The 23,589-nt window shown below is 41.6% G+C and overlaps 2 protein-coding genes and 1 long non-coding RNA gene across 21 annotated transcripts in view; 1 reads left to right on the top strand and 2 right to left on the bottom strand.

Annotated features, from left to right (window-relative positions):
- Positions 1-361: 361 nt before the first annotated feature.
- LOC110983008 (microfibril-associated glycoprotein 4-like) lies at positions 362-5,340 on the bottom strand. Of its 2 annotated transcripts, XM_022241856.2 has the most exons (5): positions 4,833-5,340; positions 4,257-4,411; positions 3,429-3,690; positions 2,221-2,516; positions 362-1,848 (listed from the first exon to the last, which is right to left on the bottom strand). In XM_022241856.2, the coding sequence occupies exons 1-4, from the start codon at positions 5,188-5,190 to the stop codon at positions 2,263-2,265; spliced, it is 1,029 nt and encodes a 342-aa protein (XP_022097548.2). In that variant the 5' UTR covers positions 5,191-5,340; the 3' UTR covers positions 362-1,848; positions 2,221-2,262. The 2 variants fall into 2 exon arrangements, with proteins under 2 accessions (XP_022097548.2, XP_022097547.2); XM_022241855.2 differs by having other exon boundaries at positions 362-2,516.
- On the bottom strand, positions 362-18,888 carry LOC110982980 (microfibril-associated glycoprotein 4-like). The gene is made up of 5 exons (XM_087142232.1): positions 18,316-18,888; positions 17,550-17,716; positions 16,394-16,655; positions 14,643-14,938; positions 362-1,848 (listed from the first exon to the last, which is right to left on the bottom strand). The coding sequence occupies exons 1-4, from the start codon at positions 18,671-18,673 to the stop codon at positions 14,685-14,687; spliced, it is 1,041 nt and encodes a 346-aa protein (XP_086998358.1). The 5' UTR covers positions 18,674-18,888; the 3' UTR covers positions 362-1,848; positions 14,643-14,684.
- Positions 18,889-18,992: 104 nt separating this feature from the next.
- LOC110982981 (uncharacterized) overlaps positions 18,993-23,589 on the top strand; it is a 28,841-nt gene continuing 24,244 nt past the window's right edge. For 14 of the 18 annotated variants that reach the window (XR_015426713.1, XR_015426723.1, XR_015426712.1 and 11 more), the window contains exon 1: positions 20,127-21,260. This is a non-coding gene — a long non-coding RNA (uncharacterized LOC110982981). The other 4 variants (XR_015426718.1, XR_015426721.1, XR_015426710.1 and 1 more) reach the window with 3 other exon arrangements.

The following is a 23,589-nucleotide window of genomic DNA, read 5'->3' as shown; positions in this document are numbered from 1 at the left end:
CCTCGAAAGGCGAAGGTTAGCGCACGGGGGGGGGCAGAATCTTGCATGGCTATAGAGCCCGATTCTGGAGTGGCAGTCTTTTTTAAACGTCGTGCAGACGTATCTGGTTGGATCACGCGTGGATGCTGCACGCTGCTTCCGAGCTGCTCTTTTCGATGTGGCCTGGAGTCTTGCGTCAACTTCAGCTTTTGAGACCCCAGCTTTGACGTTTTTCCGCCAGTTCTCACGAAATTCACGGCCTCGCGCCCGCTTTTGTCAGTATTTAGGTATTACATGTATAAAAATGCCTTTTCCTCACCACGTGTATAATCAAAGCGCGCCCTCAATTGGCACTTACAGGTAACTTAACAAACCCCAGTAACTGTATGAACGAAAAAAACCTCTAAACAATATTTATTCCAAACTACCATTCTACAACATTATCGCATTCAACAAAGCCAGACGATTGTGAAGTGAAGACTCTTGGGGTTAGTATAAATCAATTATCTGCAAACAAAACAAGCAGGGGCAGGGATACTGTCGGCCCATCGTGCGGCGTGGAAGTTTAGCCATGTACGAAAGCAATATAATTTTTGATTTTCTGCTGACAGATCGAAATGTTTGAAAAAAAATGAGAAGAACCCTCACAAGGCGTCAACTTTGATCAAAATTTGACGAGGTTTTGCTATCAAGTAGACTGGTGAATAGAAAACAAGTATACCCCCATTCGTTCAAACACAATTAAATTTCCATGTTTAATTAAGTTATAGTTGTGAATTAATTGTACTTGATCAACGTTTCTTCTGAAGCAGGATTCCAGAAAATATTCCCTTTGGAATTCCGATAAAGATCTCTACGCCAATGACCAACACACGGAAAAAACCTTAGCCAGTCAAAATTTGCATTCCTAAAGCAAATCACAAAGATAAACTTCTCACTTGAATTAGGAGAACGGTTTGAATATCGATTGGGAGTGGCAGCGGCTCTAACCGTGATTTTTCATCTGTAACATTTAATTTGAATGAAAAACCCTGAGCTCTTTTTATTCAGTAACTATTTTTTCTTTTATTACCACAACTGAGATACGTTTCATCCACGAGAAGAATTGGCAACAGAGACATGCTGAAACCAGAATTTGATTGAAAGGTTCTTTGGGGTTTTTTCGGGTTTTTTTTTTACGAATTTCTTTACACCCAGCAAGCAAAAACCTATCTGTAGCGGTAACACGTGAATATCATATCACATTTTCGGTCTTTCAACCCGTCTATCGATCAAGAAATCCTCTTAAAATCCATCAAAATCACAAACTGTGTCAAAATGAATTTAAAAAATCCTGACAATGTTTAAACAAAAGTACAATATAAGAAAACCCATTAAGTTACCGCGGCCACGTTAACAGTAAAAACAATCATAAAAGCAATCAAAGGCACAATACAGGTACAACAGATTAAAACAAGAGCTTAAGTGTTGTCCTGTCACTACGTTCGAATCTCAAGGAATTAGGTACTTCATGCCAATGTTCTTTTGTTTATATTCGATTTCCCACAATGCACATTAAAGTAGAGTTGCATGAATACGGAAGAACCGTCATAAAAAGTCCAATACTCATGCTCACATCAATACAATCGACCATAATTACAGTCAGACAGGATTTTGGGTCGCTTGGATATCTCGCTGTTATATAAGTCACATATGTAAATATACGTATTTGATCCGTGACCACATTTGAAAATGAAAGATAGGGCTGCATCCGAATCTGTTGTCTAGAGCTAGGTCTAGGTCTTCCCTCAATTGGAAAATGTGCGGAGATGCGTTGACAATTTTAGACCTAGCCACACCACAGCTTTTGAAGCACGTTTCGGACACGGCCTAAATTAGAAATAACGAGATGAAATACCAGAAAATAAGAAATGGTGAGAAATAAAAAGAAATATACATTTTATCGGCATCAACTGTGACAAAAGATGGATAATGCTTTTACAAGACGGCAAAGGGTGCGCAGAAGTGGAGGGATGGCCTCCACGCTGATGAACCCGATCACACGAATAAGGTACATTGTAAGGGATCATTCTTTTCAAAATGTGTTCATCAAATAAGCAAAAAAATGCTGGTAGAACGAAATAGAGAATCTGTTGACGATGGACTGAGCACAGTGTCCAAAATGTTGAGCACCTCCGGTTCTTTTTAGAACCACACATTCTCACAAAAGAGATTTTTCACATTGTGCTTCTGCAAACCTACCATCTTCTAGTTCTGACATGAACTAATGAGAACTCCATGGAGCTAACGAGTTGTTAGCTTAATTTTCATCTCGGTACGTTTCAGCGAGTAGTAATCCCCTTTCCAATGTTGCCAGACGACACCTTTGGCATACTGATCTGTCTGCCCACGAAGGTACAGGCCGTTCAGATTTGTGTCGTGACACGTGCAGTACCACCAGGCTCCGGTGTACCGTGCGGCACAGTTGTAAGAATTGGATTCGTTGTTACGGTCTTTGGTGGAAAAGGGGTAGTTCGAGTGGCGAGAAAATGAGTTACCTGCAATAAATCCAGTGAAAAGTAATCTGCGTCTTTAAACGAAGACGATAGGGCATGACGTTATATCTATGGTAAAACCCAACTCTATGAGTCTCGAGCTGGACCAAGAGAGGGCGTAATTTTCTTTGAAACGGGGCTCCTTTGGTCGCGAACTGTTTTGAAATTAAATGCACGCGTTACGGTCCCATCGCTACCAACCAGCGCTTCCACTTTCAAGGAAATTTCCTTATTATAGGGAAATTTTTGCTTTTGAAGGAAATTTTATGGACATGAAAAAATCTAAGGAAATTCTGAGGAAATCCCTCGAATCTAAGGAAATTATTAATTTCTGGGCACATTCTACAAATATTCTCAAAATTAGAAGCAAAATCTACATTTCAAACTCTACAATAATATTCTGCCAGATTCAGGATGACTTGAAACAAGACTAGTACAATTAAACTTTGTCTATTGTCAACAGATCAAAATCACCCCACATGACGCATAAAGCCTGATTTTTTTTTCAAGACCGGGAGTTTGATCATTGTACTGACCTCTGCTTATCATCTAGCAAACAAGCATAGTGGTTTTGGTAGTATATTAGGCCTAGGCTTTTTGGTGGTTAACTAAAAAAACAAGGAAATTAGGAGGAAAATAAGGAAATTTGGCTCAGGGGAAAGGGAAGTTTTCAAGTTGACTGTGGAAGCGCTGCTACCAACAAAACGAACAAACAGGGCCCCTGTAAACGAAGGCGTGCTTGTGCTCGAGGAGAATAAAATATTAGATACAGTTTTTTGACAATTCTCCTCCACGGGCATTATCAAATGTTAACACACGGTCAAGTTGCACGTTGTTGAATAGGGAGACTATCTTAGGTATTCTGAATTCTTCTATTATTACTGTAATTTAAAAGATATGACAACAATAACTCACCAGCCGTTCCTGAGTAGGCCCCCAATGTCAACCGGTAGTTGTCCAGCCCATCAGCAACACGAAATGTGTCATACACAGCATATGCAGTGTTGTTTTCGAAATCCTCGAGATCGACGCGCAGTTGGTACGCGCCCTGAGCAGTGAGTCGATGCAGGTAGTCATTGCCGAGCCAGAACTCACCGTTTAGACTACCGAAACCCTGGCGGTAACTCTCCCAGTCAAGGTAGAAATCAACAGAGCCGTCTTGACGCCGCTGGAACACCTATGAAACAACCCAAAAAGGTGCATTTTAGGTGCAGTTTGTCAGTCGAACTACGGTGTATATTTCTCAAGGATACGTAGGGAGGAATAGTAAACGTTTGAAACTATTTGTTAAGTTTCCTACTCCTTAAGAATATCTCAACGGTGGATGGAGACAACTGTATTGGCGTGTAGCTGGGATTTTATTTCTCTTTGTCAAACTAGAATGTTCGTTTCGGAAAATACATTTTAATCACTACGATTTTGCTCCACTCTGCGTTCCAATTCTGCTTGTAAGCTCTCAGTCCAATTACTATCAGCATCTCTGTTACACCTCTACAGCATTTAACTGGACAGCCATGGAAGGAGTCCAGGCTTGCAATAATAAAACCGCGGCAACAGTAATACTCCACAACCCCGACAGTATCGACGTCAATCTCGCCCTTAATGCTTAAATATCTGCTCCACCAGCCGTGTATTTTATTCAATTGAGTTTGCCTCTGGTCTTTTTATCCAAATTTAACTGAAATTATTCCCATCAAGTGGAAGGGTCGGTCAAAAGCCTACCAAAACTGTACAGTTATTTACCGTCCATCCACCACCGTCTGTCTCCATGTCGCAGTACACTCTGAATGGACTCCCATCATCATCAGGTTGAATCGTATACACACCGCTGGTAGTCACCCCGTTTGCAAAGGCTTCAGAGCAGTCTTTGAAGGGTGTGGGAGGTGCAGCAGTGGTGTCTATAGTTCATTAAAGCAAACATTAAAATAGCCACATCCATCGACGAACAGAAACGTTTCAAGAGGCGTCATGCATGTACTATATAATAGGCCTAGAACCTCACCTGTCTGAAGTTTTGCCCATTATCAGAGCCATGGAGGTTCCATATACTGATTCAATTCAATAATTCGATAAAGGGTTTGTGCTGCTGTCATTCGCCTTCCTTACCAAGTTTGCTGGGCGGAGCCAGCTTGACCCAACCGAGTTCTTTCTTTCCTTTACTACCGAGATCCAATACAACGCTACTGAAAAGTGGATTGATTCAGAAGCCTATTAAACTGTCTTACCGGTAAGTTTGGGAATGTTGCATGTTGCTTTTAAAGCCTCTGTTGATGAACAGGGAATGGATTGTCGGTTTTGTTAATGACCCCTGAGTCCTACCTGGCGTACTCCTCAGGAGTTCAGCAAGCTCTCTGACTGCTTCCGTAATCTGGTCCAGCTGCAGTTTGACATCACTCAACTCTGACGACAAGGCGTGTACTTCACTAGCGATGTTTACTTCTAGCTGAGCTAGCCGGCGACTCGTGTTCTGCAGTTCATCGACAACAACTTCTCGGATTGTGGAGTAGTTACACACGGCCCCTGGGTATGAGAGCTCATCCGGCGAGTTGATAATAATTTGCTGCTGGTAGACTGGTTGAGCTCCCTTCTTATAGGTGGGACTGTCGCTCACCGTTGCGGTGGTCAAAATCCCAACCACGATTAATGCAAGAACGACAACCTTCTGTACCTTTGACATGTTGGAAGGTGACTTCAAAATACCTCAGAAGTGAAGAATTGCCACTTCAAGCGTATGCCACTAATTTTTAGTCTATGGCTCTAAGCCTGTCTGTAAACAAGCCAAAACAGTGGTGTTTCGCACTAACAGGGTGACGTGGGTGATATCAACCAATCACAATTAAGAGTGCAGCATGACATCATGGATATTTATATCATGTGCTATTAATCACGACGAGTGCGCACCGCAAAGGCTACATTGGAACGTCAGCTCGTGTTCAGAACTGAGTGGGACTCTTGAGACAGAGTGGGTGCCACGATAATTATAGACTGAAGGTCTCTTCCAGGAAAATCAATTGCTACTGAATTATTTTGTTCGCATGCCAAAGAATTCTCTCTTTTTATATATTAAGTAACAAGATATGCCTGCCAACTTCTGGTTGCCACATCTGTCTTTAGGGGAGGCAGATTGTGATTTCTGAGTCTGCGCAGAACTTCAGGTCTCATGTTGGAATTCCTATTCAACATCGAGTTGTGTTCATAAAGGTAATTGACAAGAAAATGTTCTCTAAAATGAGCTGAATAAGCAACGTTCTCTAAAATATGCTGAGAATATTTTCCTCGTCTATTATTTTTCTTCCTTTGATTTCGATCTTGAAATGGGTTCTAATATTAACGGCTCGAAGTAGTTATAACAAATTTCAATCTTCCGGACATTTCATAAATTGAATCTATGGTTACTCGTTTATGAAGCAGTTTCAGCACAACGATGATATACAAACGATATGAGCAGAAACCCAGAGGTCCACTCACGGTAACGGACTTGTTTAGTATCAAAATATCAGAAGTGGGTGATTACCTGTTTTAATTTGTAATGGCTCCAGTTCAGTAGTCCACCTTGGTGTAATTTGAGGTTCAAGAGGCTGATATGAGCTGACACAGGAAATTCCATACCGAATAAACTCAAAAGGGATGACATTTTACAAATAGAGGGTTTAAGTGATCCTTTTTTATCTTATTACACATCTGAATCACGATACAAATACAGTAGAACCTCGTTCATAAGATCACTGTTAATACAAGATTCTGCTTTCAACAAGGACATTTTTAGGTCCCAATCTTTTGTTTTTGACCGTTTTCATTCCTGATAATACAAGGTTCCTGTTATAACAAGGTAATCTGCCAATTCCAAAGGACCTCTTATTAGCAAGGTTCGACTGTATAAATATTGGGGGTAATGTTGGAATTGGGTTGGTATCAGATATGAACGTAGTGATATGTCACCGCGCTATGATCTTCTTAGTAAGTTGTTATTTCCTGCTGGTGCCAAAGACCGAGGCACAAATAACTGCAAACAAAGCCAAAGTTCGGACTGAAGAGCTACTTGAGTTTGTTTATGCATTCACCGTAGAGAATAGGCTTGGTACACTGTTCCCCTGCTGTTGCCAAAACGTCGATTAAACGGAATGATCACCTGTACACGGAAGCTGTATACCAAAATTATTACGTATTATGGGTACCCGACCCTAAGGCAAGGCATCGAAACCAGCTGTGGTCTGTCGCCGTTTTCCCAATACTCGACTTCGTCTCCGACGTAGGCTTCATTTTTTTCTCCCCTTTTAAGCACCTTACTGTGAAAGTACCTCAATAATATTGATAAGTCCGATAGTGTTGTAGGCACACACACACATATCCACACAAAAAGCAGTACTCCGATTTCATCTGAAAGCCTCATGGCTACAATCGGCAATCAGTTTTGGAGGCAAAGTCGGGCACGATAATTAAGCCGACAATGAGAAAACTGCCCTATCTCGCTCGGTTAATTTGGCTTTGTGAGGGCACCTCATCAACGCCATAGGCAGAGCTGTTTATGGAAATTCGTGTCATGGGCGTTTCAATTATTGGAGCCAGAATAGTGGCCCATGCGTAAGTGCACATGGACAGTTAGCACACAATAACAGAATCTTTGCTACAAACATAATAATCAAGCATTTCTGTTCCAAACTCTAAACTTGGTGCTACGTCTATACAGCTCTAGCCACGGGCAGAGTTGTATATGGTGTAATTCGACGACCAGAATTAGCCTTTTAGAAATATGGCGGACACAATAGGAGGGCGCTGTTTGAAGTGGTAAATTTGGAGCAAACACTAGAGATTTTACCCAAACCAAATAGCGCCCTCCTGTTGTGTCTGCAATACCACTAAAAGGCTAATTAGAAGAAATTACTGTGGTCGCACAACGGTGGTACAGGTGGTATGAGCGCTTCACTTGCCTGTTCGACAGATGGGATGTCTGAGGCTGGATCCGGATCTCTTGTCCAGAGCTAGGTCTAGGTCTTCGCTCCATTGGAAATGCGTGGAGACGCATAGACAATAGACTTAGCCGTAGCTCTGGAAGCCCGTTTCGGACACGACCAAAATTTGCCAAATGCGCGCGCACGTCAAACTGAAGAATGTGCTTGTAAGTGTGACGCCACCGCAGGTATGGTGTGTCCTTGGAGCGGCACGCTTCAGATTGGAAGCAAAATTGCTGTTCGTTATTTTTACAGTGAATTTTGCTCCTCGAGCTGGACCAAGAAAGGGCAACATTTTCAATTACCAGCGCAATAGCAGAAACCGATTGCGGGCGCTGATTAAGGAAAATGAACTTACGCGCTTTTTGGTGGGCATGGCGAGTACTGCGAAATGGGGTGTTGTGTAATTGGCCATAACAGCTCAGATAGTTCACTGTGAATCAGATAGTTCACTGTGAATCTGGGCATGGAACTCCCGAGTATGAACTTATTGACAGTTCTGCGCAAACATAAGTGAATGTTATTTTAAACTTTCACGTGACACCAGAAAGGTATTTCAGATTACCTGTGCTTTGATCGAATGTGGTAAGCAGTAATTGTGCTACAGAATTGGGAATGTATATAAAAAGCAACTGCAAGACTCATTTCTAATATCCATCTAAATTGGGCAGAAATCTGCTTTAACACAAATGTATATTTGAAGGCAATTCGTCCAGTGTTCAAATCAATATGTTCAATAATCTATGAGAACAGCACGATTTTTCTCTTTCAGGCTTTCTCATTGTGATGTTTTCATTTGGGCCGATTTTCACTCTGACTGTCATCAATCCAATATGTGTATTGATTAGAAGGCTTTGGAGCGTTTATAAACCATACTGCTGCATTTGTCCCACCAAGCTCGCCTTCCACCTGTCTGACTTGGAAATATTTCTGGTCTCAGTGAATTGTTCTTTAGGCCTTTAGTGAAACATATACACAATAGACGCAACCCTCTCTGCCGCTAATGACTTGTTTGGTAACCTGTAATTATGCCACAGCAAGGGCATAATTAGTTGCCTATAATCCCGTTTTACGATGCTGATTTAGTTGTGGCAATTTGTTTTGAAGAGTAAACCTACCATGGGAAGTCTGTTTCAAGTGATGGTTGACACCCTACAACACAGGAGTCCTGATATTTCGTGAATTTACTTTAACCTCTGCCTCGCAAGTTGTTGCATATGTTTAGTTCGAGCTTTTGTTTTTACTTTGGAATTAAAATAATAAAGTTGATCAGTTTTAGGAGAGAATAGTAGAGTCTGAAATTGGTTTCATTCACAGGTTTCTTTTACATTTTCGTGCTTTTACTCACATCTTTTTCGCTAAAACAAAGGAAACGAAGTTAAAAGCGGGCAATGTTGCACTTTTTAAACAGTCATTTTTTCACTTTTGTTTCCTACTAATTAGGCCTAATGAACTCCTTCCAATCAAAGATGGCCACACGATGAAAAACTGACATAAATACTTGCACTAGTGTTGTGGTCTACCCACAAGAATAACAGGGACGAGGTCTGTCCAACAATGAAAGCAGGAGGTTGGGAGACAACTCCGATTCTGTGTTCGACAGTTTGTCTGCATTTTGCGACAGTTTTCTGCATCTGTTCGTGTATACCCCCAACCAAAGACAACTGGATGCGATTAACGATATACAATAACCTCCCTCACTTGATTTGATCAATTCCTAATTGTTCCCTCGTGTTTTAGCTCTTATTTAATGTATATTTCTTAATTTATATTGAATTACTGTTACTTTTTTATTTCATGAAATGGAAAATCTCTGTTAAGCAGCTTTGGGCTGTAAATGATGGGATTTTAATAATAAACCATGACAATAATATATGTAGATCAACAAAACTTTCAGAAAACAAGAAATATCAGAGCGCAAGAAATGACGCGTTCCGTAGCAACACCGTTACCATCTTATCAAAGAGAACAGCTTTGTAATACTAATTACAGTTTGACTGAACAACTGTCACACCCAAGCAAAAGCATGCTGCAGAAAATCAAAGTTATGGTGTTCATACGAATTATTACGTAATACAGAACCAGTAGGTATCGTGTATTTTTTATTTCTCTTTTACGCGTCACGCTCGGGGAACTCTATTTGAAAAGAGGTAAAATTGTAGCTCTGGCGGATTTGGCTTTTTTTAGGGAAATAAAAAGACTAGTCTCCTCTGACTACCGTCGCTCACAATTCCCCATGGAAAATAGTGCATTCCTAGACAGATATGTAATACAAAACCAACCCGCCTGGTAACATGCAAATGGGCAAGGATTTCTCAATCCTGGGAATTCCCTTGGTCACGAAACATGTGTTGCACGGCCAAAAAACCGAAAAGGCATCAATATGCCCTTTACGGGGTAAAACAAACACTTATAACGAAGCTACCTTTGACAGAGGGGTGCGTTTTGTAGGTTTTTATTAAAATGACTTCATTGCAGAGACTATTAAAAGTGGTATTTTTCTTATTTACATATATATCTATATTCACTTATTCTTCAGACTTCTTCTTCTTCATCAGGGATATGACAATGAACCCTTTGTCTAATTCACTTAGTAAATCCAATTGAAATCTCATGAAGGCAGTTTCTGTGGAATGTAGTGGTCTGTACGCACACTAATATACACTTCAATTGAATCACAATCATCAACAAGTTCATCGTGAAAGGTGCCCTTATAGGCCCGCCGTGAAACGCCCTGAGCAAACCAGTCGTCTTCGAACTTAGCATACACGGAGGTTTCATCAAGCGGAAGGCAAGTGTTGGATTGGTGATTTCCCATTGTCTGCGTTCTAGTTTATACCTGCATTGAAATGTGAAAAAGTTCTGAAATCGCCAGGAAGTTGTACTCTGGTTGACAAGACGCAAATGCATCGGGAGGTCAACAGTCTCTGTTCTAAGCTGTCTTGGTCTGCGTCAAGTAATTTTTTTATTATGTTCACTAAATTTCCTTAAGAAACGGTTGTTTCTAATAGTTTCCATACTGTCATTTATAAAGGGACTCCCAACGAGAAGACAAATGTGTGCATGAAGTGGTTTCAAGTTAAGTATTTTTTCCATGCACTGGTCTAATATGCTGCTAGCAGTGAAGATGCAATGAAAAAGGAATGAATTTAATTGGAAAAAAAAACGACGCTGGCAGAAAATTGTCGGGACATGGTTAATACTGAAATCAAAACGATAACTTTGTAACTCATGGGGAATTTTGATTGTGCATTGCTTTGCATTTTGAGATTCTGTGGTTCGTTCTATAGAGTACGGACAGTGTTGAAGAACACTACAACGGAAAATTGATGTTTTGTTTTTCTAACGGGCTATGTTACAGGATAATATTTATGTTTCTATAACATGTAGTGGTCAGTGGATCAAGTATACCAAGAGGTAATGAAGGCCAGTTGAAATACTGATTAAACATTCTTTCCGAGTTCCACAAAATTGTGCGGCTGAGGGTACTGTTAAACTGCCGGTTGACTTGTTTCAAACATTTGTGTTTCGTTGAAATGAGGGGATGAAACTTTAACAGAAAATGATATCGGTCATTGTTTTCATGTAGTTGCATTTTTGATCGGTCAAAGGATAAAGTCCTTAATTAAGTTAGAGCAGGCGATGGCATTGTAGATGGTGACCAGGCTCAATTAACGGACTGTGGTAGACTGGTAGAGAGTATATAAATACACAGATTTTGCTGACTAAATCTGTTCAAATCGTTGAGGCAGCAACTGTTGCATCTGATGAGACCATCGTTTTAGGCAAAGTGGCTTCACATTAAGAAATAAGTGTTTCTGAGAAGTATTTTTTATTTTTCCACTTTAGCACAAGAACACTTTAGAGACTTAAATCAGCCGTTCCTTTACCATTATTGATAAAGCACACAGCAATTTGAGAATGAATTATCAGTTACCTTTCAGATTAAGGACTTTGGCCGCATTCACTGTAAGAGAATATCAAGGTTTACTCACTCGTACTCTTTTTCCTAGAATGCTCTGCTTCAACATCTGACGGAAAGACCACAATATGCGCTGTTTCCCTTGATCTGAAGTGGTACAGAGCAAAGTTGGATACAAGCCTGGCAGTCTCGCCTGATTCCGCTGATTCAGCCCTTCGATCCCTTGACGGTGAACTGTGGCTGGGTTTGCTTTTATAGCATACTATTATTAGAAAACTCAGTCTAGCGTACCAACATAAACACAAATGCAATGAATGGGGCTGTACCACTTTCTGTAGAAGGACCTGCATTTCTGTGTACCCCTTTACAGAACCGCCTGTGTTAATTTTAAAGATTTGGCTACTATGCTGCATCCAGTGGGAGGGGAGGGGTAATTTGATATCCCCCAGAAGGCATGTTGCCATTTTTAAAGGAATTTAATATGTCACGAATTTAATTTAATGTATGACTATTGAAATCCATAACCGAATGGTACAGGCTCATTATACATGGCGCATGGTACATGACAAATTGCGTGTACCTGGAATTTACAGCGTTTTATGTATAGCATGACTAAAAGCAAACAAAGCAGACGGCAGCACAGAGGTAATGTAGTTGAACTCCCGCTTACACAATTGAGGTCGAAAGTTTACATACCCTGAATGAAGCGCTGTAGGCCTATCGTTCCGCTGTGACATTTCTCCTTTTTAGAAGGGGATTTGGGGAATGTACTTCCCAAATTGAATATCATATTGTAGGTTACCCTAGACAGAATGCAACTTGAAGTTTTCTGTTTTGCATTTACCGTCATTTATAAGGAAGAGAGGAATCACAGATGCCCAAACATTACTGATGTCCCCCGAAAGGTCTTCATCTTCTCCCTTTACGTATTTGGCTACCAATTTCATTCATTTTAATCTTTGTAATAATTTTTACAGTTTAAAGGAACATTACAAAAGTGTTGACATTAAACTGAATTTAATATGGACAGGATAGGTTCAGAATAGAGCAACTATTCCGGGAAACCTGGAGGAATATTGGTTACGTGGACATTGGATGATACATGATCCTTGGTTAGAAGGGTACTCGGAATCATTGGGTCTGGTATCCAGACTGAGTCTTAATATACAGCAAGTTGAGCTAGTTTTAGCTAACTCACCGCAGCGAGATTGTAACTCGCCGCGGCGAGATAGTATCTCGTATGAGGGGGGGTGGATTCCGTCCCCTGGCTGTGAGATGGGTCGAAGAATCGCCTGGCTATTTTAGCCTGGGTAAAATCATACAAGACTTAACCGGCATAACTTAATGCTTCACAAGATGGCAATAGTTTACAAGAGTAATTAATAGTAAATGTGAAAGCAATATGAAATCCATTACAGCTCTGTGCAAGGACTCGACTGAACACTCCATTCGGTTTGCAATCATCTCTCACACAAACTCTGCATGATGTGATGTACTTTGCACGTGTTGCTGCTCCATCTCCCTCAAATAAATCACTTGCATAAATTTAACAATCTTTTAATCTTATATAATGAGGTTATACATCTACTTCTTATAGGTGACACCATTTGTTAAATCCCAATAACAGAACTGCCGAATAACTCTTACGGAAAACAAGTAAATAACAACCAAGGTAAATTTTTCAGTATTTCCACGCAGAATGCTGCTGTTTTGCTCTGTTCTTTTGTTTACCATCGTTGCAAATTCCAAACCCTTTGACGGGTGCCGTTGTCTGCGTGCAGTTATAGGATTCTGAATAAATGGGTAATACTAAACGCAGCTAAAAATAGCGGGTCGGCGAAATTCAACAAACACAGAAAAAAAAAGAGAAACCGCAATGACTTCACCACTCGGTGACTGTTTTTGTTTGTTTTGTGAATCCACTGTGCTACACTGGTACTTCACGGCAAATTTACTGATTTTTCTTTGCCCTGGAAACTGTTCTTTTCAAAGGGAAAGAACACCTGTTTCTCTACGCATAGGCACCGCATGTACCACTCATTAAACGAAATGACTCATTTTGACTGTGTTGTCTACGTAACAATATATGTACTACATTGTGCCAAGTTTCAGGGAATTAAAAACATTTATCCAACCTTCTCGTTGACTGTGGCTTGGCCGTTGAGGCCCCCCTTCTTGACAAGAAAAAGGGTATCCTGACCCTACTCTAACCTTTTTTCTGCGTTTATTTTTATTTGCAGGGACCGGGGGACACCCACTGATCAATTTAATTGCCATTAGAAGGGATTGTGGGGGCCATAACACACGATCATACCGCTGTCAGTGATTGACTGCTGTGGGTCCACCGAATTCAAAAATGGCGCCCAAGTTTCTTGATTTCATTTTTATCCAGTATGTTTTAATGAGAAAAAGTCAGGACTAAAGCTAGAATGTGGCGCTGTAAGATTATTGCCAATATAATACAACAAACGCACCTTAGTTCCCCCCCCCGGGTGCAAATATTTCTAAATGAAACTTACGAATTCATGAAATTCAGAATAACAGTTTATCGGATCATTCATACGGGTAACCAACCTGAAATAACGAAACCTTCCAACCAGAAACCGATCTCATCTCCTTCAACGCGGCAAAAATGAGTTAAAACTGACCAAAATTGACAAGAGATTTGATTTGATTATTTCGGAATAAATGAGATGTTTTGCCCTTTTTGCAGCAGAACAAACGTCTTTTCTAATTTGCAAGGTTCCAAGATAGACGCACTTGTCCCACCAGTTATGTGCCACAGAGCATGCCAAGAAACGTGTGTACTTAACTGTTGACCACATTACAGTCCAGAAATGGGCAGGCCCATAAACAGGAAATGTTTTTTTTAACGCGAAAATATTTTCTGTGGAAGCACCACAACGTTGAACTTTCGACCAGGGGATGAAGACGATTAGGAAAATAAACCTCTTCACTGACAGTGGAGGATCATACTTTTACAAAACCGGGGGCGCGTGGACGGGGCAGCCTTTAATGCAGATGAACACGAATATACGAGCGAGACATATTGTAAGTTATCATTCCTCCCTTCAAAATGTATTCATCAAAACAGAAAAAGTCGAAGAAGAGGTGACAGAAAGAAGAAAAAGTCGTGAGTCCCCAGACTGTGGATTCTGTCCGGAAAGTATTAGCCTCCGGCCCTTTTCAGAACCACACAAACTCACAAAAGAGATATTTTACAAGGTGTTATCGACAAACTAGGCCTATATCACTTACTATCTTCTACCTCTGACATCAGTAAGAACTAACTTCATCGAGCTAACGAGTTGCTAATTTAATTTTCATCTCGGTACGTTTCAGTGAGTAGTAATCCCCTTTCCAATGTTGCCAGACGACACCTTTGGCGTACTGATCTGTCTGCCCACGAAGGTACAGGCCGTTCAGATTTGTGTCGTGACACGAGCAGTACCACCAGGCTCCGGTGTACCGTACGGCACAGTTGTGAGAATTGGATTCGTTGTTGCGGTCTTTAGTGGTAAAGGGATAGTTCGAGTGAACAGAAAATGAATCACCTGCGATAAATCGAGATGAAAATAATTTGCACTGTTAAACAAACACCACATGATACTGAAATTTACTAAAGACCATGAGCAAGCTGGACCAAGAGAGGACGCACTTTTCTTAGCAACAGAGGCTCCTTTGGTCGGAACTGAACTTCGTCAGTTCAAAAGCGACAATAAAATGCACGCGTTATGGTAGACTTGAAGTCAATTCGTTAGTCGGTTGTGTTTGCCATCCAGAAAAATACGAGTCAATACGCTTTGTTGTTGAATCCGTAATTCACCGTTGCCCGCCATCTAGCGTGCTGCGCTGATTCGACCCGGATACGACGCTAGCTTTTCAGTGCCGGGTTTCAGTACCCGCCTACCGACTTGATCAACCAGACTCGGGTGAATATTCGGGTTGCAAACCTGCATATTCATACGTTACCATGGAGAGCGCCAATAGCACCCACGCTACATAGCAGTTCACCCATATAATATATAATAATGTCTGTATTAGATTAATGTCAGTTTCTTCATTTCTATTCGATGCTTACGACAAAGTATACAACATAACTATTCACGAACAAATCTATTAACTATCTTTTTTGGCAAAAAGAACCGATGCTTTTATGGTAAATCATCTTTTCAGAATAATGCAAACACCCCCTTCAATGAACGAGACTGTGGTTGTTGCTAATAAACGTTCAAGACCAATCAAACTGCGCCTAAAATAAATATTCAAATCATTGGGATTCTTAGCCAATCAGAGTGCTCCGTCCAGTTTTGGTAGCACGCCACACGTGTTGTGCCCAGAAGGGCTTGCAGATTGTTCAAGTTGGTAATTGGGCTCCGCCGATATATCCAGCCCGATATGTGGCAAAGGGGGCCCCTAAATGTGATGCACAAGCTGTACATGTATACCCTAAGGCTATTGCGCCTACTGCACCCCCTCCCCGTAGATCTGAAAGGAATTCCAAAGATTCCGTTAAAAAGAAAACACAATGGGGGAGGGGTCCCCTTTGCCACATATCGTGCCCTGAATGCCGCCGAACACGCATGTTGGGGTTATTAAAGTGGACGCACCGTGTACGCATAGCGAACTTAGAAGGCGGGCGGACTACACCCGAATTGATTCCACGTCTAGCGTTACAGTTGCACTGATGCCAAAAATGATACATGAGCAAAATGGCCCCGAATTACAACGGATGCTATCCGCTTCTGCTCGAAGCGGATAAACTATGATGTGCAGTTTGTTGATAATGCTCAGGTTATCTTATCTAAGTTTACGAATTCGATCACGTCTGAATAAATTTTCCTTAACCCATCGATTTTAACAAAACAAGTTCATTCTTTTCACATTTGACGAGTAAACTGAGATGTTCATATTTACATAAAAAATCATTCTCAAAGTAAATTATGCTACTGAAACTTTAATTCATCTATTAAAAGGTTAGTTTGAAAGATACCAAAGCAGAGACTTACTAGCCGTTCCTGAGTAACCTCCTACCGTCAACCGGTAGTCATCACTCCCATCAGCAACACGAAACGTGTCATACTTGGCATAGGCAGTGTTGCCTTCGAAATCCTCGAGATCGACGCGCAGTCGGTACGCGCCCTGAGCAGTGAGTCGATGCAGGTTGTCATTGCCGAGCCAGAACTCACCGTCTAGACTACCGAAACCCTGGCGGTAACTCTCCCAGTCACGGTAGAAATCAACGGAGCCATCTTGACGCCGCTGGAACACCTATTAACAAATCCAAAAATCTGTCGGTGCACTTTGTCAGTTGAGTGATTTCTGAAGGGTACATGGGACGGAATGGTAAACGTTTGAAACCATTTTTTTTATGTTACTACCCAAGAATATCTGGGCAGTGATAGGGAATCCTACTGACGTGTAGCATTTTTTGCCCTCGTCAAATTGCAAATTTTCGTTCCAGGTTTGTAAATTTCAATCATCTTGATGTTGCCTCGCTTTGCGTCCCGATTTTGCTTGAAAGCTCGGAATCCAATTGAGCAATTTTTTGGAACAAAATGGCTCTGTCCACACAATACAAACTCCATGTGAGACACTTAATGTCGTCACTTTGATTGAGAAAAAAATCTCATCTGTTTTTGAGGCGGACATGGCCCCTGTTGCCCCCCCCCACCGGATCTGCCCTTGAATCTGGCACTCTTTAACAATTTTGTAGCTTGTTTCATTGAAGAAGTCTGGACTTGTAATCAACGTCAACCTCGCCCTCCTTTAAACAAACATTAGCCTATCGGTTACCAATATGCTTCAAGACTGCAGAGCCCCTTAAACCTAGCCCTAACCACTGTGGAATACGGCCTGCGAAGGACCAGCATTCCCAAGGTGCCCAATAGCTTGGTGCAGTAATTAGATCTCCTAGTGTACGTGTGCAGACATGTGCCGGCCCTAGTACCAATCTGGGGCTGTAAACATTCCGGGCCCTTCCGACCTCTCCTGCCAGAAATAGCTATTTTGGTCACGTGGATGTGACGCACAGTTTACGTGGTTTGGTCCGTAAGCGGGGCGTCTGTGGTCAGAGGGTGCGAGCTTAGGGTTTATTCGAACTCATTCATAGCAATTTGAAGGGTTAGTCAAAAGCCCCATAAAAACTGTTAAGAACTTTTTTACCGTCCATCCACCACCGTCTGTCTCCATATCGCAGTACACTCTGAATGGACCTTCATTATCCACAGGTTTAACCGTATACACACCGCTGGTAGTCACACCACTTGCAAAGGCTTCAGAGCAGTCCTTGAAGGGTGTGGGAGGGGTAACCGGTGATGTAGGAGGGGTAACTGCAGTTCACAAAAGCAAACAAGTTTAACATCAACCAATCAACATCATCGACGAACTGAATAACGTTAATAGCGTCATGATATGCCTAGAACTTCACCTGTCTGAACTTGTTTCGCTCATGCACGTTCAATAAACCGATTGTACCTTCAATTGAGGGATTTCATGCCGTGCATTTGTTCCATAGGACTCGAACAAAGGAGGTTATTGTGTAGAATAAAATAGTACCGTCCAAGCTGCATGGACATGGGCTTTGCAAGGGAGACATCAAGATGGATCCCTTACAAAGCCCCAACAGCCATGAAGTTCCCGTGTTGACTAGCCAATTTCCCCTGTACTAAATTGAAGTTCAATTGAATTAAATTTCTCCACTCTGGCGGAGAATAATTCTTGGCAAAACAATTAAGTAGCCATTTTATTTCAACTGATTTAGAAAATGTTGATGACGTGCCAGCTTGACCAGACCAAGTCCTTTCTTTTTCTACTGCCAAAGATCCAACATAGCCGCTGAAGACGCGTGACCGGCACAACTGGGACAGCCTAGTTTATTAACAGGGATGGGTTGTCGGTTGGGGTGATGCAGCTAATTCTTGAGCCCTACCCGTTGTGTTTTTCAGGAGTTCAACAAGCTCTTTGACTGATTCCGTAATCTGGTCCAGCTGCATTTTGACAGCATACAACTCTGCCGACAAGGCGTGCACTTTGCCAGCGATGTTTGTTTCCATCTGAGCCAGCCAGCGAGTCGTGTTCTGCAGTTCATCGGCAACAATTTCTCCGACCTTGGTGAAGTCGAAGGTGGCCCTGGGGTACGAGAGCTCATCCGGCGAGTTGATGATGATTTGTTGCTGGTAGACGGGTTGAGCACCCTTCTTACAGGTGGGACTGTCGCTCACCGTCGCAGTGGTGAAAACCCCGAATACGATGAATGCAAGAACTACAACCTGATGTACCCTTGTCATGTTGGAAGATGACTTCAAAATGTCTAAGATAGAGGAGAATGACTCCAGTCCGAATGTCTGCTGTGCGGCCTACGCCTGCCCTCGATGGTGGGGGAGGAGCGAGAGAGCCGGATGGGACACAGCTGGAGAGGGAGGGCGCCCGACTGTAGTACTGTTAGCCAAATAAGTGGAGTTTCGCTCTTACGGAGTCACGTGGGTGATATCAACCAATCACATTGGAGAGTGCAGCATGATAAATATCCATGAGAATATTTATGTCATGTGTTATTAATCACGAATCTCTGTGCCGGTCTCAACTTGAAGCCCACGTTTAAGTCCGGCCAGCACAAATAATAAATAAAAGGGAGTAAAGTAGTAAAAAAATAATCATGTAAGCAGGTGTCGTGATTCTCTTGGTTGGGTTGTGTTCAGTCATTGCCACCCTCGTTGTCCAGTAAAGTCAGCAACCGGAATGTATGAATCGTTATTGATGTGATTTTGCCTAGAAGGGAATAACATGTAAATCCAGACATGCTACATGTACATGTATATATAAAGTGGTAAAGATTTGTCCTTTTTCCTTGTTTAAAGGATTTCAGATTAAACTATGAGCTTTCACCTGTCTACATTTTGTTTCACGTTTATTCTTGATTTACTGAGGGTATTGAGTTAGTAGTATCTCCCAGTTTAATATGACCCCACTTTGCTTATAGAATCATTTGCCTTAAAGAAATTGGGTTCACATAACACAAGTTGCCCAGCTCAGTAATTGCTGTTTAATTTCACTTTAAATAATATTCTCTGACGTCAAGCAAATTTGTTAATTTCTGTCCTCTGCCGACCACGTTACCTTAATATTCTTGCAGGTTTCAGAACTTAATATATAATTACAATGTGCTTACGATCTTTCTTCTCTTTCATTAATCTTCTTATTTAGTTGCCTTCTTTGCTGTTAACCTCTCACCTCAGTTTTGAAAAGGTCGATGCTTTAACAGTGATCATTTAATTAACATTATAAGGCAATAAAAGAGGAGCTCAAAGGAACATATTCCCACAGAAATTCATGGCACTTCGATATGTAACTGACTCTAAAAGGGCTGGGAGCGTCACATTTTATATCACTGTAGTGCATTTACTTCATGAGTTGAGCCTTCAGGAAGTTTAGAGTGACTCTTCCCGGTAATTTCCACACCACTTTTGTGAAAATCAAATCTACCAATCTTGCGAAGGGCGATTTTTTCTGGCACGTGTATCCAGCAAGAAATGAGACCGACTCGTTCCCCCAAACTAAAACGTATTTCCCAACAAACTTTAACTCTGGCGAGTTTTGACTCTACACGTGTAGTTAATGAAATCACCCATTTTTATGTTGTCCACAGTAATTTGTGTGACGCGATCTACGCGTCACATTTTACGTATCTTAAAGCATGCGCGCCTTGACAAGGCAGCACATGCACAACTCTTACAGGTAACTGTGTCATAAATTCTTACCAATTTTTCACTTCTTTATTTTGTAACTTATAGACATATTTGTTAATTGTAAAGTACCTCACTTTTACAGCACATTATCATAGCCAGTTTGGTAGTATATTTGGTGAAAGCTGAGAACCCAAAGTGGTGATTTTTAAGGTATAATTTTGGTTAGTGTCGTCTGGTCATCGTTGAAATGGGACCGGGACGACAGTGTAGTGAAAATGTGTGTATGCACAAAAGCAGCACTGCAGTGCGGGTGAATTTTATACATTGTAACAAGATGACTTGGCCTGAAGCTGCTCTGGTACTATATAGTTCAGTGGTTTATTGTCTCTTAATAACTATTTTGGTTAGGGTTATGTTTGGTAAAATGATAATGCATTACATTACAGTATCCTAGGCTGAGGACTTCATGGTGCTGCAGGGGGTGGATTTGTATATATGTGTGTGTCTGCGTCAGCCAGCGGCCGGGGTTGACTGTAAGTGTGAGTGCATGGGTGTGTGTGTTCTGCCCCTGATGTGCTATGTCGCCCCATGCCTTGTTTATTATGGAGATGGGAACAATTTATTACTGAATCACACGCAACTCGATGTACCAAACTTCTCGAGTCAATACTTCTAATCCCTAAACTTTGCATGATATTATAAGCTTTGTCTTGCTAGAATGTAACTTCAATTATTGTACACTGGATACTAGTTTTTTACAGGCGACCCTCTGGGCCCTGACAGAATTAAACTGGTTGACAGGAAGACCAGAAGTGTCATGGTGCCATCCCATCTAGTCTGCCCAGAACCTGCGTGCCTCACCCCCCTCCCCCTAGTGTGTTGATCTACCGACTGGACCCCACTGCTTCCCCCCGACCGCCCACTCTACAAGAGTTTGACTTTAAAACAATTCATTTCATTTTGGAAAAGTGTCTTATGTTTATTGAGTCGCTTGTAAATGTGAACAAAATGGTGCGGAATTGCCAAATATGTAACAAAGTTGAATATTCTTGTAATCCTTTTAAGTGCTGTGACTACAGTCTGCTCTCATGAAGATGCATTTTACTGCCCTGAAGGAATGTACATGTACATGTCTGTGAGTCATGATGAATGATCAATCTTAGCTTGTCTCAGCAACTTCAAGCGGCAGGTGAGCTTGAGCCTTTAACCATCCACGCCTGTGCGACCAATCCTAGCTCTAGTCTTGTCAACACCAGCCAGCAGGTGTATAACGGTCTAATTTAGCAGCTTAGGCCCTCCCTTTTATTCTACATCCTGTTGGGATTGATGCATGCTGGGATATGTTGTGTTGGGTATGCAGAAAGATGGCAGATAGTGTTGATTGTTGTACATTCATGAAGGATTAAACTTTGAATCGTAGTTGGTGTGTCGTACATTACCTCCTCCTGTAGAGCAGAACTGAATAAGTAACAGTGTCACCTGTTACACTGGTGTCATAGACAGGATTGCCTTCAGGGACTGAGATATTAATTAATTTTATGGACTATCACCAACTTTTCGGGCATGATGGTTTTCCTGGCTGACCATGTGATCGTGTGGTTACAATCACTGAAACTGTATTGACATAAACTGACAAGAACCACATCCTTGTCGCACTTCGAACCGTGCATTGTTGACTTTACCTTGTCAGGGAACATTATGTGAGTTACTACCCAACTCTTTTTGCATTTTACTGTATTTTGTGAACTTTTGGAGCTGTTATTCCTGCACATATGGGTGCCCTTCTGGCTATCGTCCAATGTTCACGGTAGTTGATACCGGTCATACTAATTACCGTCAACACGCAACGGACCGCCAACACACCGTCAACACACCAACACAGCGTCAACACCTCCCAAACACGTTAAAAATGGTAAAATGTTTGCCCAAAGGATATTTTGGCTAAACATCAACGGGTTAGACTCTTGAAAGCTGCCATTTTAATTTTGCCGAAATCACCTCCCTTGAACCAGCTCAGAAATCAGCAGCCATGTTGCCTCTTTGGCAGCTGGGACCATACCATTACACTAGAGGGGTGGTAGTATTTTGTGGTAAAGAATCAGAGGGCAGTCGGATCATCCACAAAATGTACAGTGATGGAAGTCAAAATTTAACAAAAGATACAAATTTACAAAATACTACTTGCATCATGATCCAAGCAATGCAACCATCTGCAGCTGCTGGTTGGTATTCTCTGTTGTTTATGGCATTACCTGCATACCGACACGTAAATGGAACAGTCCAAGCTCTATGAGGAGGCAAGGTGGCGCGAACAGCTACGCTGCCAGATATCTCTTTTTTCGTGTGAAAAACCTCCAAAATTGATTTGTGACCTCCAACTACTGAAAAGTCTCTTTTAGTCCAAGAATTACGCTTTTGTGCCTCTTTTATTGATTGAACTTGTATTTTTGAGGAGTTGACGGTGTGTTGACGTTACTATTGTGTGTTAGTAAGACCCATTGATACAGTACATGTATATTTGTCATGAAACCCTGGCTTTGTGATACCTACTCATCTGTATCATGAGCTGAACTGTGTTGTACATAAATATTGTCAATCATCGCTGATAAGTCAATCTACCTACATGTACAATGTGCGACGCTTTACGGCGGACCACATCGCCAAACTTTGTGAACTTAACCACATACATGTGGACACCAATGAGGGAAAGACAAAACTAGAGAGTCGCAAGCCTGTGTGACCTCCCTCACATGATCAAGGAGACACCTCAACCCTCTACATGTAGATTTGGAGCCTGATCCCTCTATTTGGAGCTTCTGAACTCATGAAATTCAACCAAGAGATGGAGTTCCATTGCCAATCGCAGACAGGGAAACTGTGCAAATTGTTAGTGGATGCTGGCACAGAGTCAACCAATAAACCCTCTGTGGTACAGTACAGCTGGGCCAGGAGCTCCCAGACTTCCCTTAACAGAGCAATGATGATGATATCACATGCTACTTGGGTACTTTTTTTATATAGTTTTTTAGGTTCATCATTTTTAGAATATTACTTTGTCTTGTTTTGGTTAATTTTGTGTTGATGTTATAACTCTTGTAATCTTAAAATTTGTAAAACTCTCAGTAATTCAGCCTCTGGCTGCTTTTGAGTTTTTAATAATAAACCAAACCAGACCAAACCAAACCACGTTCAAAGGCCTGGCAACAGCTGCCAAGAAGCCAAAGTCAGAATGGTCACGGCCGCTTGAACCCTACCTTATTGGCAGAGCCCAGAAGGTGTTCTGTGGACTGAATGATGAGGATAAACAGGATTTTGACAAAATCCCAGCTGCAATTGAACATGGTACTTATGCACTCCTATCATGAAGCAATTCTGAGTAAGGAACCACAAGTATGTAGGGGAAGGTCGTGGTCAATTAAGGCAGAAACTGGGCTCATGAGAAAGTCGTAAAAATGAAATCTAAGGGACTGGAAGTGGTCGGGACTGACCACACTATATCCTTGACTGACCACACTAAC

The sequence above is a fragment of the Acanthaster planci genome, linkage group LG10 (assembly GCF_054643075.1).
Source record: "Acanthaster planci isolate LZ-2023a linkage group LG10, COTS_SCS, whole genome shotgun sequence".
NCBI classification, from domain to species: domain Eukaryota; kingdom Metazoa; phylum Echinodermata; class Asteroidea; order Valvatida; family Acanthasteridae; genus Acanthaster; species Acanthaster planci.
Note: the sequence above shows the minus strand (reverse complement) of the source record. Positions and strands in the feature narration are given on the sequence as shown.

What these genes read in the sequence shown, in the direction of transcription:
- LOC110983008 (XM_022241855.2), bottom strand. Translation starts at nt 5,190, where the DNA reads ATGTCAAAGGTACAGAAGGTTGTCGTTCTTGCATTAATCGTGGTTGGG. An exon ending in CAGACGGTGGTGGATGGACG is followed by an intron (nt 3,691 to 4,256) that starts GTAAATAACTGT and finishes GTTGTTTCATAG; the next exon opens with GTGTTCCAGCGGCGTCAAGA. An exon ending in GGCCTACTCAGGAACGGCTG is followed by an intron (nt 2,517 to 3,428) that starts GTGAGTTATTGT and finishes GATTTATTGCAG; the next exon opens with GTAACTCATTTTCTCGCCAC.
- LOC110982980 (XM_087142232.1), bottom strand. Translation starts at nt 18,673, where the DNA reads ATGACAAGGGTACATCAGGTTGTAGTTCTTGCATTCATCGTATTCGGG. An exon ending in ACTCCTGAAAAACACAACGG is followed by an intron (nt 17,717 to 18,315) that starts GTAGGGCTCAAG and finishes TGTGAACTGCAG; the next exon opens with TTACCCCTCCTACATCACCG. An exon ending in AGGTTACTCAGGAACGGCTA is followed by an intron (nt 14,939 to 16,393) that starts GTAAGTCTCTGC and finishes GATTTATCGCAG; the next exon opens with GTGATTCATTTTCTGTTCAC.